The 17,869-nt window shown below is 50.0% G+C and overlaps 2 protein-coding genes across 5 annotated transcripts in view; both read right to left on the reverse strand.

The window, feature by feature from the left end:
• pHCl-1 (pH-sensitive chloride channel 1) overlaps positions 1–17,869 on the reverse strand; it is a 545,535-nt gene that overhangs the window by 240,417 nt on the left and 287,249 nt on the right. The gene's annotated exons all lie outside the window — the stretch shown is intronic.
• Positions 8,033–8,584, reverse strand: LOC138349946 (uncharacterized). The gene has a single exon (XM_069299946.1). The coding sequence runs from the start codon at positions 8,582–8,584 to the stop codon at positions 8,033–8,035; it is 552 nt and encodes a 183-aa protein (XP_069156047.1).

Raw genomic sequence — 17,869 nt, forward strand, 5'->3', positions numbered from 1 at the left:
CTCACCACCACACAGTGCACGCCCCACCACACTCACCACCACACAGTGCACGCCCCACCACACTCACCACCACACAGTGCACGCCCCACCACACTCACCACCACACAGTGCACGCCCACCCACTCACCACCACACAGTGCACGCCCCACCACCACACAGTGCACGCCCCACCACACTCACCACCACACAGTGCACGCCCCCTCCACTCACCACCACACAGTGCACGCCCCACCACACTCACCACCACACAGTGCACGCCCCACCACACTCACCACCACACAGTGCACGCCCCACCACACTCACCACCACACAGTGCACGCCCCCTCCACTCACCACCACACAGTGCACGCCCCACCACACTCACCACCACACAGTGCACGCCCCACCACACTCACCACCACACAGTGCACGCCCCACCACACTCACCACCACACAGTGCACGCCCCACCACACTCACCACCACACAGTGCACGCCCCACCACACTCACCACCACACAGTGCACGACCCACCACACTCACCACCACGCAGTGCACGCCCCACCACACTCACCACCACACAGTGCACGCCCCACCACACTCACCCCCACACAGTGCACGTATCTTTCACTTCACGTCTGTGTATACTGATGCTCAATGTAAGTATTCCCATAAACTTGCTTTTTGTTTTTGCTTGACAATCGTGGCACCGTAGGGTAGTAGCCCAGTAGACCAAGTGCCAGGGCCTGGAATGGATGGTTCAAAGTACATGTATATAGAGCGTACTCTTGGCTGGAGTCCATGTGTGAGACCCTTGTGTTGAGACACACTCGTGAGTGATGGTTGGTCATGGCAGTGTGAGTGCTCAACTTTCCAGCCCTCGTCAGATGATAAATGTTGTACATGCAAGCAGTGTCCGGAACATGTCAATCATCTCTCATGATCAGTTAACACAGCTGGTGAACACAGCAGCGGTCAGGGAGCCCAGCAGTGGTGCGAGTCGTATATTGCTGGGTTAAGCTTGGGGCGTCCTACGAGGCGGCCCAGCTCCTAGCGCTACATATAGACCTCGCAGAGCAAACTAAAATTCCTCAACGTATATACATAACATTTAAGGGTAATTAGTATACTTATTACATTACATCAAGGTTGTACCAGCGTTCCCTACTTCTCCTTCAAATATAAATCTGTCGTGCCCCATAAACTTGAACCATATCATCACCATACCATTAAACTTGAACCATATCATCATTGATGTTTTTATTCAAGGAGTGAGCAGCGACACAGAGAGGTAACTAGGGGGAGGGAGCGGGGGTCCGCAAGAGATACGGAGGAATAGGCTAATTCTAATCACATGCAAATATAATTTTGACTGTTGTTTTAAGTGCTCTCATTTAACCAGCAAACAGCGCAGAGACAGACATTTGTCGCCTTTCAGTTGACAATGAAATCCGCGTGAGTGGTGTACGACCCGGTATTATTTCAAGGATACAAAGGTTAGGGAATGGTGGTGTAATTCCCCGCGTCACAGGTCGGGTTAAACACCACCCGTGTTATCTTGACGAATTCATTTTGGTTTCTGTGTTGTTGTTCTGGCCACTTTGCTCTTGTTGACAGCCACGGTGAGTAATTGGCCATATTGCATTAGCATTATTACACACACACACACACACACAGATAAAAGAAAGAGTTAGTGAGGCAGACCCAGACATAGTGGCAATAGTGGAAACTAAAATAAATGGCATGATCTCGGATGCAATCTTTCCAGAGGGGTACCAGGTGATAAGAAAAGAAAGGACACAGAGACAGGGAGGAGGAGTGGCACTACTAATAAAGCGGAAATGGAAGTTTGATGAGCTGGAAAATCCGGGTACCAATGAAAGCACAAGCTTCATACATGGAACTCTGACAGTGGATGGGAAGAAGATTGTAATCTTGATACTCTACAATCCCCCACCAAACAGTAGAAGGCCCAGGCAGGAGTACGAGGACAGCAACAAGACATGTATGGATGAACTGCAGAGGGCAGCAACTTTAGCGCATAGAATGAGAGCGAAGCTGCTGGTCATGGGGGACCTAAATCACGGAGAGATAAATTGGGAAACGAGGAATCCCCATGGCGGGGAGGAGACCTGGGGAGCGAAGCTGGTAGACGTTATTGACAAGAATTTCCTAACACAGCATGTGAAAGAAGATACTAGGGAAAGAGGAGGGGATACGCCCAGCCTATTAGATCTCATTATCACTCAGAATGTAGAAGACATCGAGCAGTTGGAACATGAAATACCACTAGGAGCTAGTGACCATTGTGTCCTAGTCTTTGACTACATGATGGAGCTTAAAATTGTGACCAAAGGACAAGAGGTCCGGGAAAGGAGACTTGATTACAGAAAAGGGGACTACAGAAGGATAAGGGACTACCTGGGAGAAGTGCAGTGGGAGGAAGAACTTAGAGGAAAAACAGTGCAAGGTATGATGAACCAAGTCATATTGAAATGCAAGGAGGCTGAAGATAGATTTATTCCAACAATAAAGGAAAAAAGCAGGAGGGAATATAATAACCCATGGTTTAATAGACAGTGTCAGGAAGCAAAGGTGAGAAGCAGGAGGGAGTGGAGGAAGTACAGAAGACAAAGGACAGAGGACAACAGGATTAGATGTAACAGAGCTAGGAATGATTACATTAACATAAGACGAGTGTCGGAAAGGAATTATGAGAACGATATTGCAGTCAAAGCGAAAAAGCAACCAAAATTACTACATAGCCATATAAGAAGGAAGATGTCGGTAAATGACCAAGTGACAAGACTGAGGAAAACAGAAGGGGCATATACAGAAAGCGACAAGGAAATCTGCGAGGTACTGAATGCAAAATTCCATGGAGTGTTCACAACCGAGCCTGAGCAGCTCCCATTGTTAGAAGAGATTACCCAAGATGAAAGACTATCGGATATAGAGGTGACAGCAGAGGATGTAATGAAACAGTTGACAACACTGGATGCAAATAAAGCTGTTGGACCAGACAAAGTATCACCGTGGATACTCAAAGAGGCAGCGCAGGCTCTCAGCGTGCCTCTGGCAATGATCTTTAATGAGTCACTTATGTCGGGAGAATTGCCCAGTTGCTGGAAGGAGGCAAATGTCGTACCGATTTTCAAAAAGGGTGATAGGGAGGAGGCACTTAACTACAGACCCGTATCACTGACAAGCATCCCCTGCAAAATTCTTGAAAGAATAATTAGGCTAAGACTTGTTGAGCACCTGGAGAGCATTGGGTTTGTAAACAAGCACCAACATGGGTTCTGGACAGGGAAATCATGCCTAACAAACCTTTTAGAATTCTATGATAAAGTAACAAGGATAAGGCAGGACAGAGAAGGCTGGGCAGACTGCATATTTCTTGACTGCCAAAAGGCCTTTGATACGGTACCGCACATGAGACTGCTATACAAACTTGAGAGGCAGGCAGGAGTAAGCGGAAAGGCCCTAGTATGGGTGAAGAACTACCTAACAGGAAGGAGCCAGAGGGTAATGGTAAGGGGCGAAAAGTCGGACTGGCGAACAGTAACAAGTGGAGTACCTCAAGGATCGGTGCTGGGACCAATCCTCTTTCTAATTTACGTAAATGATATGTTTACAGGAGTGGAATCATACATGTCAATGTTTGCAGATGACGCAAAATTAATGAGAAGAGTTGTGACAGACGAGGATTGTAGGATCCTCCAAGAGGACTTAAACAGGCTGCAGAGATGGTCAGGGAAATGGCTACTGGAGTTTAACACCAGTAAATGTAAAGTTATGGAAATGGGATCAGGTGACAGGAGACCAAAGGGACAGTACACAATGAAGGGGAACAGCCTACCTGTAACGTTTCGAGAAAGAGACCTGGGAGTGGATGTGACACCTAATCTAACTCCTGAGGCACATATAAATAGGATAACGACAGCAGCGTACTCTACACTGGCGAAAATTAGAACTTCATTCAGAAACCTAAATGAGGAAGCTTTTAGGGCGCTTTACACTGCCTACGTGAGACCCGTCTTAGAGTATGCCGCACCATCATGGAGCCCCCACCTGAAGAAACACATAAAGAAACTGGAGAAGGTTCAGAGGTTTGCGACGAGGCTTGTCCCAGAGCTACGAGGGATGGGATATGAAGAGCGGCTGAAGGAACTGAACCTTACGACACTAGAGAAAAGAAGGGAGAGAGGAGATATGATAGGGACATATAAAATACTCAGGGGAATTGACAAAGTGGAAATAGATGAAATGTTCACACGTAATAATAACAGAACGAGGGGACATGGGTGGAAACTGGAAACTCAGATGAGTCACAGAGATGTTAGGAAGTTTTCTTTTAGCGTGAGAGTAGTAGAAAAATGGAATGCACTTGGGGAACAGGTTGTGGAAGCAAATACTATTCATACTTTTAAAACTAGGTATGATAGGGAAATGGGACAGGAGTCATTGCTGTAAACAACCGATAGCTAGAAAGGCGGGATCCAAGAGTCAATGCTCGATCCTGCAAGCACATATAGGTGAGTACATATAGGTGAGTACACACACACAACACGGGCCTGGGAGAGAGGAGATATGATAGGGTCATATAAAATACTCAGGGGAATTGACAAAGTGGAAATAGATGAAATGTTCACACGTAATAATAACAGAACGAGAGGACATGGATGGAAGCTGGAAACTCAGATGAGTCACAGAGATGTTAGGAAGTTTTCTTTTAGCGTGAGAGTAGTGGGGAAATGGAATGCACTTCAGGAACAGGTTGTGGAAGCAAATACTATTCACACTTTTAAAAATAGGTATGATAGGGAAATGGGACAGGAGTCATTGCTGTAAACAACCGATGCTCGAAAGGCGGGATCCAAGAGTCAATGCTCGATCCTGCAAGCACAAATAGGTGAGTACAAATATGTGAGTACACACACACACACAGGCGGTACAAGCAAAGTAATTTCGGGTAGAGGCCACCGGGGACCCCGAGGGTGGTGTGGGAGACCACTGGGGACCCCAGCAGCTGGGACCGGCTTCCCCAGCAGCTGGGACCGGCTTCCCCAGCAGCTGGGACCGGTCCCCCACCCAGCAGCTGGGACCGGCCACCCTCAGCAGCTGGGACCGGCCACCCCCAGCAGCTGGGACCGGTCCCCCACCCAGCAGCTGGGACCGGCCACCCTCAGCAGCTGGGACCGGCCACCCCCAGCAGCTGGGACCGGTCCCCCACCCAGCAGCTGGGACCGGCTTCCCCAGCAGCTGGGACCAGCCCCCCCCCCCATCCCCATGCAGAGCCTGGAGTAAGACTTAACATTAATAAGCACCCGACAAAGGCCAACAGCCGCTGCAAGACTCGTCTCTCAAGTCTGCAGGTGGGGGAGAATAAGTCTGACAAAGGCTTTAAGAGTGTGAGGACGAGGCCGCGGGCACGGGCCAGGGAGGATGGCTGAAGGTCTTAATAAAAGCCTTTTCCACGGCCCAAATATTGACGCCTGCTCGGTGGTGTAAAGGGGCCACACCGCCACTATTCCCTTGCGGGTAATTCCCTTGGAAAGCAAATGATTGGGACGAGTCATTGAGTCGCTAGTCACAAGTTATCTTGTGACTAGCGAGAGACAGAGAGAGAGTAGGAGAGAGACAGGCACGCACAGAGACAGACACAGAGAGAGAGACAGACAGAGAGAGAGAGACAGACAGAGAGAGAGAGAGACAGACACAGAGAGAGAGACAGACAGAGAGACAGAGACAGACAGAGAGAGAGAGAGAGACAGAGAGAGAGAGAGAGAGACAGAGAGAGAGAGAGACAGACAGAGAGAGAGAGAGACAGACACAGAGAGAGACACAGACAGAGAGACAGAGAATCCCCCACTATAACGAGGTGCCCGGGGGAGCGGGTGCTGTCAGCCACTCCCCCGGGACCGCCCACACCGCCCACGTGGGCGAGGACGCCATAGTGGAGACAAATGGCCGCCCCCGCCACACACGCCTCGCATAAATCACTTTGTTTACTAAATCACATCGTTTAGGAGGGTTGTTGAGGTCTTCATTTCGGGTAATTACAGGGCAGGGGGGGGGGGGGGGGACGGGGAATTACGTGGGTGTGAGGGGGTGGGGGGGGGGGGCTGAGGAAGGGGGGGGGGAGAGGATTGGATGGGAACGAGGAATTGGGAATAGTGCTGCGACTCTCCTTCTTGGACACACCCCCAGGGCCACTCCCACCTACAGCCACACCCCTTGTCCTGGGGTGCCAGTACTAGTCCTGGGGTGCCAGTACTAGTCCTGGGGTGCCAGTACTAGTCCTGGGGTGCCAGTACTAGTCCTGGGGTGCCAGTACTAGTCCTGGGGTGCCAGTACTAGTCCTGGGGTGCCAGTACTAGTCCTGAAGTGCCAGTACTAGTCCTGGGGTGCCAGTACTAGTCCTGGGGTGCCAGTACTAGTCCTGGGGTGCCAGTACTAGTCCTGGGGTGCCAGTACTAGTCCTGGGGTGCCAGTACTAGTCCTGGGGTGCCAGTACTAGTCCTGAAGTGCCAGTACTAGTCCTGGGGTGCCAGTACTAGTCCTGGGGTGCCAGTACTAGTCCTGGGGTGCCAGTACTAGTCCTGGGGTGCCAGTACTAGTCCTGGGGTGCCAGTACTAGTCCTGAAGTGCCAGTACTAGTCCTGGGGTGCCAGTACTAGTCCTGGGGTGCCAGTACTAGTCCTGGGGTGCCAGTACTAGTCCTGGGGTGCCAGTACTAGTCCTGGGGTGCCAGTACTGGTCCTGGGGTGCCAGTACTAGTCCTGGGGTGCCAGTACTAGTCCTGGGGTGCCAGTACTGGTCCTGGGGTGCCAGTACTGGTCCTGGGGTGCCAGTACTGGTCCTGGGGTGCCAGTACTAGTCCTGGGGTGCCAGTACTGGTCCTGGGGTGCCAGTACTGGTCCTGGGGTGCCAGTACTAGTCCTGGGGTGCCAGTACTGGGGACTGTATCGCGTTAACCCATAACGGAAGCTAAAGTGTATTCCAGAAAGATGTATAATACAATAGCTCATTATAGAATACTGTATTGAAAAAGGATGTCTGCCCTTACATAGCTGTGCTTGGGGGGGTTAATTTCCAGCTCTTGGGCCCCGCCTCAACCTTCAATGGTCACAGTCGTATTTACATCTTATGGTAAAGTAGTAGTGATGGACAAATATATATATATATATATATATATATATATATATATATATATATATATATATATATATATATATATATATATATATATATATATATATATATATATATATATATATATATATATAGAAAATCAGGCCTAAGAGTTTTTAAGATTGATTTTTAACTAAATATGTTTTTTTCTGGATTTACCAATTTAATTTCAGGAGGACGGGCTGTAATGTGTCAAGTCCATTTTTTGCTTCACATTTTCGATGAAATGTATATTTTCGAGCGGTTCATCAGTGCCTGGTACACACGTGGGCCTCCCAGCTATCAATCCAATTATTAAAACCCAATTTTATTAACTCAATTATTGTGACCCAATGTTAACAACCCACTTTTAATATATCGGTGTTAGCCCCATTTTAGTCATCCAGTTTTAATAACTTTAATAACCCAGTTTTTAATACATAGTAATTACAACACCTTGAAAACAATAACATTATTAATATCCTTCATACTAGCACTGTTTATTACACCTTATATGTAAGGTTCACCTGTGTGACCAGTGGACACCTGTCACACACCTGTGTGACCAGTGGACACCTGTCATACACCTGTGTTGGGGGTTGCGTCACACACCTTCACCATGGGATTGCGTCATACACGTGTGTGGGAGTTACGTCACACACCTGTGTGGGTGTTGCATCACACACCTGTGTGTGTTGGAGGGTTTGCGTCATACACCTGTAGGGGGGAGGGTGGTTGCGTCACACACCTGTGTAGGTGGGGGGGGGGGGGGGTTGCGTCACACACCTGCAGCGTGTCTTGGTGTCATCGATCGCTAAGAGTGTTCTTCACGCTGCGCAACTCCTACAAGCAGTTCTCAAGGCCACACCAAGCTTGTTCTTCAATGTTCTTCAAGGCATGTTCTGCAAGATTTGTCTGACGCCTTTTTGTTCAGAGATTTCATATATGTTTGTGAAGACTTGTTCTCCTGACCCATCAAGATGTTCTGCTGGCCCGTCAAGGTGTTCTCCTGACCCGTCAAGGTGTTCTGCTGACCCGTCAAGGTGTTCTGCTGACCCGTCAAGGTGTTCTGCTGACCCGTCCAGGTGTTCTGCTGGCCCGTCCAGGTGTTCTGCTGACCCGTCAAGGTGTTCTGCTGACCCGTCAAGGTGTTCTGCTGGCCCGTCAAGGTGTTCTGCTGACCCGTCAAGGTTTCTGCTGACCCGTCAAGGTGTTCTGCTGGCCCGTCCAGGTGTTCTGCTGACCCGTCAAGGTGTTCTGCTGACCCGTCAAGGTGTTCTCCTGACCCGTCAAGGTGTTCTGCTGACCCGTCAAGGTGTTCTGCTGACCCGTCAAGTTGTTCTGCTGACCCGTCAAGGTGTTCCGTACGTTCCTGTTGGTCCACGCGAGGCAGCTCCTGTTGGTCCACACGAGGCAGCTCCTGTTGGTCCATACGAGGCAGCTCCTATTGGTCCATACGCGGCAGTTCCTATTGGTCCATACGAGGCAGTTCCTATTGGTCCATACGAGGCAGCTCCTGTTGGTCCATACGAGGCAGCTCCTGTTGGTCCACACGATTCAGCTCCTGTTGGTCTATACGAGGCAGCTCCTATTGGTCCATACGAGGCAGCTCCTATTGGTCCATACGAGGCAGCTCCTGTTGGTCCATACGAGGCAGCTCCTGTTGGTCCATACGAGGCAGCTCCTATTGGTCCATACGAGGCAGCTCCTATTGGTCCATACGAGGCAGCTCCTGCTGGTCCACACGAGGCAGCTCCTGTTGGTCCACACGAGGCAGCTCCTGTTGGTCCACACGATTCAGCTCCTGTTGGTCTATACGAGGCAGCTCCTATTGGTCCATACGAGGCAGCTCCTATTGGTCCATACGAGGCCGCTCCTGTTGGTCCATACGAGGCAGCTCCTGTTGGTCCATACGAGGCAGCTCCTGTTGGTCCACACGAGGCAGCTCCTGTTGGTCCATACGAGGCAGCTCCTGTTGGTCCACACGAGGCAGCTCCTGTTGGTCCACACGATTCAGCTCCTGTTGGTCTATACGAGGCAGCTCCTATTGGTCCATACGAGGCAGCTCCTATTGGTCCATACGAGGCAGCTCCTATTGGTCCATACGAGGCAGCTCCTATTGGTCCACACGAGGCAGCTCCTGTTGGTCCACACGAGGCAGCTCCTGTTGTCCCATACGAGGCAGCTCCTGTTGTCCCATACGAGGCAGCTCCTGTTGTCCCATACGAGGCAGCTCCTGCTGGTCCACACGAGGCAGCTCCTGTTGGTCCACACGAGGCAGCTCCTGTTGGTCCACACGAGGCAGCTCCTGTTGTCCCATACGAGGCAGCTCCTGCTGGTCCACACGAGGCAGCTCCTGTTGGTCCACACGAGGCAGCTCCTGTTGTCCCATACGAGGCAGCTCCTGTTGTCCCATACGAGGCAGCTCCTGTTGTCCCATACGAGGCAGCTCCTGTTGTCCCATACGAGGCAGCTCCTGTTGGTCCATACGAGGCAGCTCCTGTTGGCCTATACGAGGCAGCTCCTGTTGTCCCATACGAGGCAGCTCCTGTTGGTCCATACGAGGCAGCTCCTGTTGTCCCATACGAGGCAGCACCTGTTGTCCCATACGAGGCAGCACCTGTTGTCCCATACGAGGCAGCTCCTGTTGTCCCATACGAGGCAGCACCTGTTGTCCCATACGAGGCAGCACCTGTTGTCCCATACGAGGCAGCTCCTGTTGTCCCATACGAGGCAGCACCTGTTGTCCCATACGAGGCAGCACCTGTTGTCCCATACGAGGCAGCTCCTGTTGTCCCATACGAGGCAGCACCTGTTGTCCCATACGAGGCAGCTCCTGTTGTCCCATACGAGGCAGCACCTGTTGTCCCATACGAGGCAGCTCCTGTTGTCCCATACGAGGCAGCACCTGTTGTCCCATACGAGGCAGCACCTGTTGTCCCATACGAGGCAGCTCCTGTTTACATCCACCTAAACCCGTCCATTAGACGGTGCCCAGTATATTAGTTATATTCCCCTGTGATTTGTTCCATATTTTATCCAGCCCACTCCACGAGCCAGTATTTACCCAGGTCTTTTCTGAATCTAAATTAACCCAATTTGGAGTTCTTCTCTAACCACTTGGGCTGGACGGTAGAGCGACGGTCTCGCTTCAAGCAGGTCGGCGTTCAATCCCCGACCGTCCATGTGGTTGGGCACCATTTATTTCCTCCAGTCCCATCCCATATCCTTATCCTGACCCCTTCCCAGTGATGTATAGTCGTAATGGTTTCGCGCTTTCTCCTGATAAGTTATCTCTCTCTGTCTCTCTCTGTCTCTCTCTGTCTCTCTCTGTCTGTCTCTCTCTCTCTCTGTCTCTCTTTCTCTCTCTCTCTCTCTCTCTCTCTCTCTCTCTCTCTCTCTCTCTCTCTCTCTCTCTCTCTCTCTCTCTCTCTCTCTCTCTCTCTCTCTCTCTCTCTCTCTCTCTCTCTCTCTCTCTCTCTCTCTCTCTCTCTCTCTCTCTCTCTCTCCCTCTCTCTCTCTCTCTCTCTCTCTCTCTCTCTCTCTCTCTCTCTCTCTCTCTCTCTCTCTCTCTCTCTCTCTCTCTCTCTCTCTCTCTCTCTCTCTCTCTCTCCCTCCTCTATCCTCTCTCTCTCTCTCCCTCCTCTATCCTCTCTCTCTCTCTCTCTCCCTCCTCTATCCTCTCTCTCTCTCTCTCTCCCTCCTCTATCCTCTCTCTCTCTCTCTCTCTCTCTCTCTCTCTCTCTCTCTCTCTCTCTCTCTATATATATATATATATATATATATATATATATATATATAATATACGTGGCAGCCAGGCACGCTGGTGTTATCAATATGCGAGACATACACAAACTCAAAATGAAAGGGGAGGGGAGGGGGGGGGAGGGATTGGTCGAGGGATATAAAACAAACACAAACAAGTAAAAAAGAAAACTTTGAGTGCATGGTTGTGGCAGCAGCAGCAGCGTGCCTGGAATGTGCCTGGTGCTGCTTGCATGGTTGGGGGGGGGGGCACCCGTGGTGCGGCTCGCTGCACGCTTCTATATCAATAGTCTTGTACCATCATCAGTGTGTGTGTGTGTGTGTGTGTGTGTGTGTGTGTGTGTGTGTGTGTGTGTGTGTGTGTGTGTGTGTGTGTGTGTGTGTGTGTGTGTGTGTGTGTGTGTATGTGTGTGTGTAATTACCTAAGTGTAGTTACAGGATGAGAGCTACACTCGTGGTGTCCCGTCTTCCCAGCACTCTTTGTCATATAATGCTTTGAAACTACTGATGGTCTTGGCCTCCACCACCTTCTCACTTAACTTGTTCCAACCGTCTACCACTCTGTTTGCGAAAGTGAATTTTCTTATATTTCTTCGGCATCTGTGTTTAGCTAGTTTATATCTATGACCTCTTGTTCTTAAAGTTCCAGGTCTCAGGAAATCTTCCTTATCAATTTTATCAATTCTTGTTACTATTTTGTATGTAGTGATCATATCACCCTTTTTTCTTCTGTCTTGTAGTTTTGCCTATTTAATGCCTCTAACCTCTCCTCGTAGCTCTTGCCCTTCAGTTCTGGGAGCCACTTAGTAGCATGTCTTTGCACCTTTTCCAGTTTGTTGATGTGCTTCTTAAGATATGGGCACCACACAACCGCTGCATATTCTAGCTTTGGCCTAATAAAAGTCGTGAACAATTTCTTTAATATTTCGCCATCCATGTATTTAAAAGCAATTCTGAAGTTAGAAAGCGTGTCATAGGCTCCTCGCACAACGTTCTTTATGTGGTCCTCAGGAGATAGTTTTCTGTCTAGAACCACCCCTAGATCTCTCTTTATCAGAAGTATTTAAAGATTTCTCACATAATATATAGGTTGTGCGGGGTCTATGTTCTCCTATTCCACATTCCATAACATGGCATTTATTCACATTAAATTCCATTTGCCAAGTGGTGCTCCATATACTGATTTTGTCCAGGTCATCTTGAAGGGCATGACAATCATCTAAGTTTCTTATCCTTCCTATTATCTTAGCATCATCACCAAACATGTTCATAGAATTGTGTATTTCAACTGGTAGATGATTTATGTAGACAATGAACATCACTGGTGCAAGAACTGAACTCTGTGGTACTCCACTTGTGACATTCCTCCAGTCTGATACATTGCCTCTGATTACTGCCCTCAATTCAGGAAATTTTTCATCCATGTTAGCAGCTTACCTGTCACCCCTCCAATGTGTTCCAGTTTCCACGACAACCTCTTATGTGGAACTCTGTCAAAAGCTTTTTTTAGGTCCAGATAGATGCAGTCAACCCAACCATCTCTTTCCTGTAAAATCTCTGTGGCTCGATCATAGAAACTGAGTAAATTTGTTACACAGGATCTTCCAGATCGAAAATCATACTGTCTGTCTGATATTATATCGTTTTCCTCCAGGTGTTCTACCCATTTAGTCTTAATTATTTTTTCCAATATTTTGACTATTACACTTGTCAATGATACAGGTCTATAATTGAGGGGGTTTCCCTCCCGCCACTTTTGTAGATTGGAACTATGTTAACCTGTTTCTACATGTCTGCTACAACTCCTGTATACAGGGATGCCTGAAAGATCAGGTGAAGTGGAATGCTGAACTCAGGTGCACATTCTCTCAGAACCCATGGTGAAACTCCATCTGGACCAACTACTTTGTTCTTACTTAGCTCCTTGAGCATTTTTTCCACTTCATCTCTAGACACCTACCTCTATGTGCTCTATGTTATTTTCTGGAATTCTTATTCTTATTTTGTACGAACATACTTTGGAACTTTTCATTTAATGTTTCACACATTTCCATTTCATTTTCTGTGAATCTATTTCCCATTTTGAACCTCTGGATATTATCCTTTCTCTGCAATTTGTTGTTTATGAATTTGTAGAATAGACCTGGTTCTGTTTTACATTTGTCTGCAATCCCTTTTTCAAAATTTCTTTCTGCCTCTCTCCTCACTGCCGTGTAGTTGTTTCTCGCATCTTTGTATCGCTGGTATGTTTGGGGGTTTGGCCTCTTCCTGTATTGATTCCATTTTTGTGTCTTTTGGTCTCTGGCCCTCTCGTTATTCCTGTTGAACCAATCCTGTTTTCTGGCCCTGCATCTCTGTTTTGGTATGAATGTTTGTGTGCCTTCATCGTATATTTTGCAAAATTTGGCATACATTTCATTTACTTCTCTGCCTAGCAATCCATTTACTGTCCAATTACACTCATTAAAAAAATTTCGAAGTTCCCCATAGTGACTTCTCTTGAAATCGAGTTTATCAACTGTTTCAATGTCCCCATTTTCTTCTAGATGATATCTTAAGCATATTTAATGTCTAACATGACGTGATCACTCTTTCCCAAGGGAGGAAGGTACTGGATGTCAAATACCTCATCTTCTTTCCTGGTGAATACTAGATCCAGTACTGACGGAACATCCCCTTCCCTCATTCTTGTGGCCTGCTTGATGTGTTGATACATAAATGTCTAAAAGATGAGGTTTACAAATCTGCCTGTCCAAATGTCCTCTGTTCTTGCCTCGTAGGCCTCCCAGTCTATTGCCTTAAAATTGAGGTCTCCCAGCACCAACAATCAGAATTTATCTCTGTCAGTGTGTAGGTGTGTGAGTGTGTGTGTGTGTGTGTGTGTGTGTGTGTGTGTTTACTAGTTGTGTTTTGCGGGGGCTGAGCTTTGCTCTTTCGGCCCGCCTCTCAACTGTCAATCAACTGTTTACTAACTACTTTTTTTTTTTTTTTTTTTTTTCCCACACCACACCCACACACCCCAGGAAGCAGCCCGTGACAGCTGACTAACTCCCAGGTACCTATTTACTGCTAGGTAACAGGGGCACTTAGGGTGAAAGAAACTTTGCCCATTTGTTTCTGCCTCGTGCGGGAATTGAACCCGCGCCACAGAATTACGAGTCCTGCGCGCTATCCACCAGGCCTACGAGGCCCCCCAAGTGTGTGTGTGTGTGTGTGTGTGTGTGTGTGTGTGTGTGTGTGTGTGTGTGTGTGTGTGTGTGTGTGTGTGTGTGTGTGTGTGTGTGTGTGTGTGTGTGTGTGTGTGTGTGTGTGTGTGTGTGTGTGTGTGTGTGTGTGTGTGTGTGTGTGTGTGTGTGTGTGTGTGTGTGTGTGTGTCCATCCGTCCGTCCTTGCGGCGCCCCGCTCCTCGCTTCCGCCCGAGGGCTTCCCTCGGCTGGTGTCTCAAGTGTTCTCATGTTATGGTCAACGCTCACGTCGTCAGCCTTGGTTTTCTCTGATTGATTCTGGATTCTTTTTTTTCCGAAGAAAGAGTTAAAGGACTGACTATAGCGTTCCTGTTGCTCCGTCTGTTAGTCCAGGGTTTCCTCTAGCTTGGCTTGCTACACTTTCTTTTGTTTAATCTAGATTTTTGTTCCTTAGCCTTGGAGTCTATGTCATAGTGTCTATGTTACTCTTCGGTCCCTCACACACATTCTGTTCTCTGATTTACTGCAGTTCTCCTTGCTTCTCTGTTATCTGATTGGTCGTTGTATTCTCCTGTGATAGGTCCGGTACTGAGTGTAGTGGGAGGGGGGGGGGGGTTACAGGGGTGGGGGGGGTGTACCGGGCTGGGTGGGTGTACCGGGCTGGGTGGGTGTACCGGGCTGGGTGGGTGAACCAGGCTGGGTGGGTGTACCGGGCTGGGTGGGTGTACCGGGCTGGGTGGGTGTACCGGGCTGGGTGGGTGAACCAGGCTGGGTGGGTGAACCAGGCTGGGTGGGTGTACCGGGCTGGGTGGGTGTACCGGGCTGGGTGGGTGTACCAGGCTGGGTGGGTGTACCGGGCTGGGTGGGTGTACCAGGCTGGGTGGGTGAACCAGGCTGGGTGGGTGTACCGGGCTGGGTGGGTGTACCGGGCTGGGTGGGTGTACCAGGCTGGGTGGGTGTACCGGGCTGGGTGGGTGAACCAGGCTGGGTGGGTGTACCGGGCTGGGTGGGTGTACCGGGCTGGGTGGGTGTACCGGGCTGGGTGGGTGTACCGGGCTGGGTGGGGTGTACCAAGCTGGGTGGGTGTACCGGGCTGGGTGGGTGTACCGGGCTGGGTGGGTGTACCAGGCTGGGTGGGTGTACCGGGCTGGGTGGGTGTACCGGGCTGGGTGGGTGTACCGGGCTGGGTGGGTGTACCGGGCTGGCTGGGTGTACCGGGCTGGGTGGGTGTACCGGGCTGGGTGTGTGTACCGGGCTGGGTGGGTGTACCGGGCTGGGTGTGTGTACCGGGCTGGCTGGGTGTACCGGGCTGGGTGGGTGTACCGGGCTGGCTGGGTGTACCGGGCTGGCTGGGTGTACCGGGCTGGCTGGGTGTACCGGGCTGGCTGGGTGTACCGGGCTGGGTGGGTGTACCGGGCTGGCTGGGTGTACCGGGCTGGATGGGTGTACCGGGCTGGATGGGTGTACCGGGCTGGCTGGGTGTACCGGGCTGGCTGGGTGTACCGGGCTGGCTGGGTGTACCGGGCTGGCTGGGTGTACCGGGCTGGCTGGGTGTACCGGGCTGGATGGGTGTACCGGGCTGGATGGGTGTACCGGGCTGGCTGGGTGTACCGGGCTGGGTGGGTGTACCGGGCTGGGTGGGTGTACCGGGCTGGCTGGGTGTACCGGGCTGGCTGGGTGTACCGGGCTGGCTGGGAGTACCAGGAGGTGACGACCACACCTTATAATGATCCTGCAGCTGTGACGTCACTACCCAAGTACAGGTAACCCCCCCCCCCCTAAGTCACGCACCTTCAGGATCCCTCCCCCCTTCCGGGAGGGCGAAGCTTCAGCTCCCGGCCCAGGCTCTGCCTCTGACGGTACGACTTACATATAGGCTGGCACCCCAAGCGAAACAGGAACCCGTCCTGTACGCGTGTCTGTGATAACGCCAGAATGCAAGAACGTGCTTGCAATACTGTTATTCTTGCTTGCAAGCGGGCGTGTGTGTGTTATCTTAGCCTCAGCACCTGACTCAAGCAATAGCAAATGCTTTCTTGGGGCTATTTTGCCAGCTTGATTGCTTGTTGACTCGGCAAATAAGGTGTCTGTGAGACCATTACGACTCTTTAAGGCGGACAGTGCAGTTTCCAGCGAGCCTGTCTACTGGCTTAGACAGGCTGGATCCAGACACCTGTTGTTGTACTCATTCGTACACTAAATGGTCTCGTCTTCCTATAATTTTTGAACAGATGTTGTCCCGTACATGAATAATGTGTGTTGTTAACATTCAACATCTGGGACAGGCGGCCTGCGCATCTGTCAAGGTCTCTGTGGCCCTTAGCATATAGATATAAGCCTTTGTCTTGACACCTGTCACATCTGTCATAGAATAAAGTGGAATATATTTCCCTTTGACCCGTGTGGCATCTGTTTTCACTGCCACGGTTACACCTGCCTCCGGTGAGTCTCCAGAGTATGTCCTTGTTCTGCTCTCCCAGGGTATACTGTGTATGCTGCCTTGCAGCTGTGTTGTGGAACAGCTGTGTACACTGCCTTGCAGGTGTTGTGGAACAGCTGTGTACACTGCCTTGCAGCTGTGTTGTGGAACAGCTGTATGCATTGTTCAGAATCCGAATTACGGTAAATCGTTCTCTTAACGACCCTACACCTGTGTGTTCCATTTGTCACCTGTCAGAGCACATCTGTGTACACTGTCCACCTGTTCATGCTGCTCTACACCGTTGCCACACACACATGTATACTCTACACCTGCTACACTGCTCTACACTGTTGCCACACACATGTATACTCTACACCTGCTACACTGCACTACACTGTTGCCACACACATGTATACTCTACACCTGCTACACTGCTCTACACCGTTGCCACACACATGTATACTCTACACCTGCTACACTGCTCTACACCGTTGCCACACACATGTATACTCTACACCTGCTACACTGCTCTACACCGTTGCCACACACATGTATACTCTACACCTGCTATACTGCTCTACACCGTTGCCACACACACATGTATACTCTACACCTGCTACACTGCTCTACACCGTTGCCACACACATGTATACTCTACACCTGCTACACTGCTCTGCACCGTTGCCACACACATGTATACTCTACACCTGCTACACTGCTCTACACCGTTGCCACACACATGTATACTCTACACCTGCTACACTGCTCTACACCGTTGCCACACACATGTATACTCTACACCTGCTACACTGCTCTGCACCGTTGCCACACACATGTATACTCTACACCTGCTACACTGCTCTACACCGTTGCCACACACATGTATACTCTACACCTGCTACACTGCTCTGCACCGTTGCCACACACATGTATACTCTACACCTGCTACACTGCTCTACACCGTTGCCACACACATGTATGCTCTACACCTGCTACACTGCTCTACACCGTTGCCACACACATGTATGCTCTACACCTGCTACATTGCTCTACACCGTTGCCACACACACATGTATACTCTACACCTGCTACACTGCTCTACACCGTTGCCACACACATGTATACTCTACACCTGCTACACTGCTCTACACCGTTGCCACACACATGTATACTCTACACCGTTGCCACACACATGTATACTCTACACCTGCTACACTGCTCTGCACCGTTGCCACACACATGTATACTCTACACCTGCTACACTGCTCTACACCGTTGCCACACACATGTATGCTCTACACCTGCTACACTGCTCTACACCGTTGCCACACACATGTATGCTCTA

Source organism: Procambarus clarkii, chromosome 43 (genome assembly GCF_040958095.1).
Source record: "Procambarus clarkii isolate CNS0578487 chromosome 43, FALCON_Pclarkii_2.0, whole genome shotgun sequence".
Taxonomy (NCBI): Eukaryota; Metazoa; Arthropoda; class Malacostraca; order Decapoda; family Cambaridae; genus Procambarus; species Procambarus clarkii.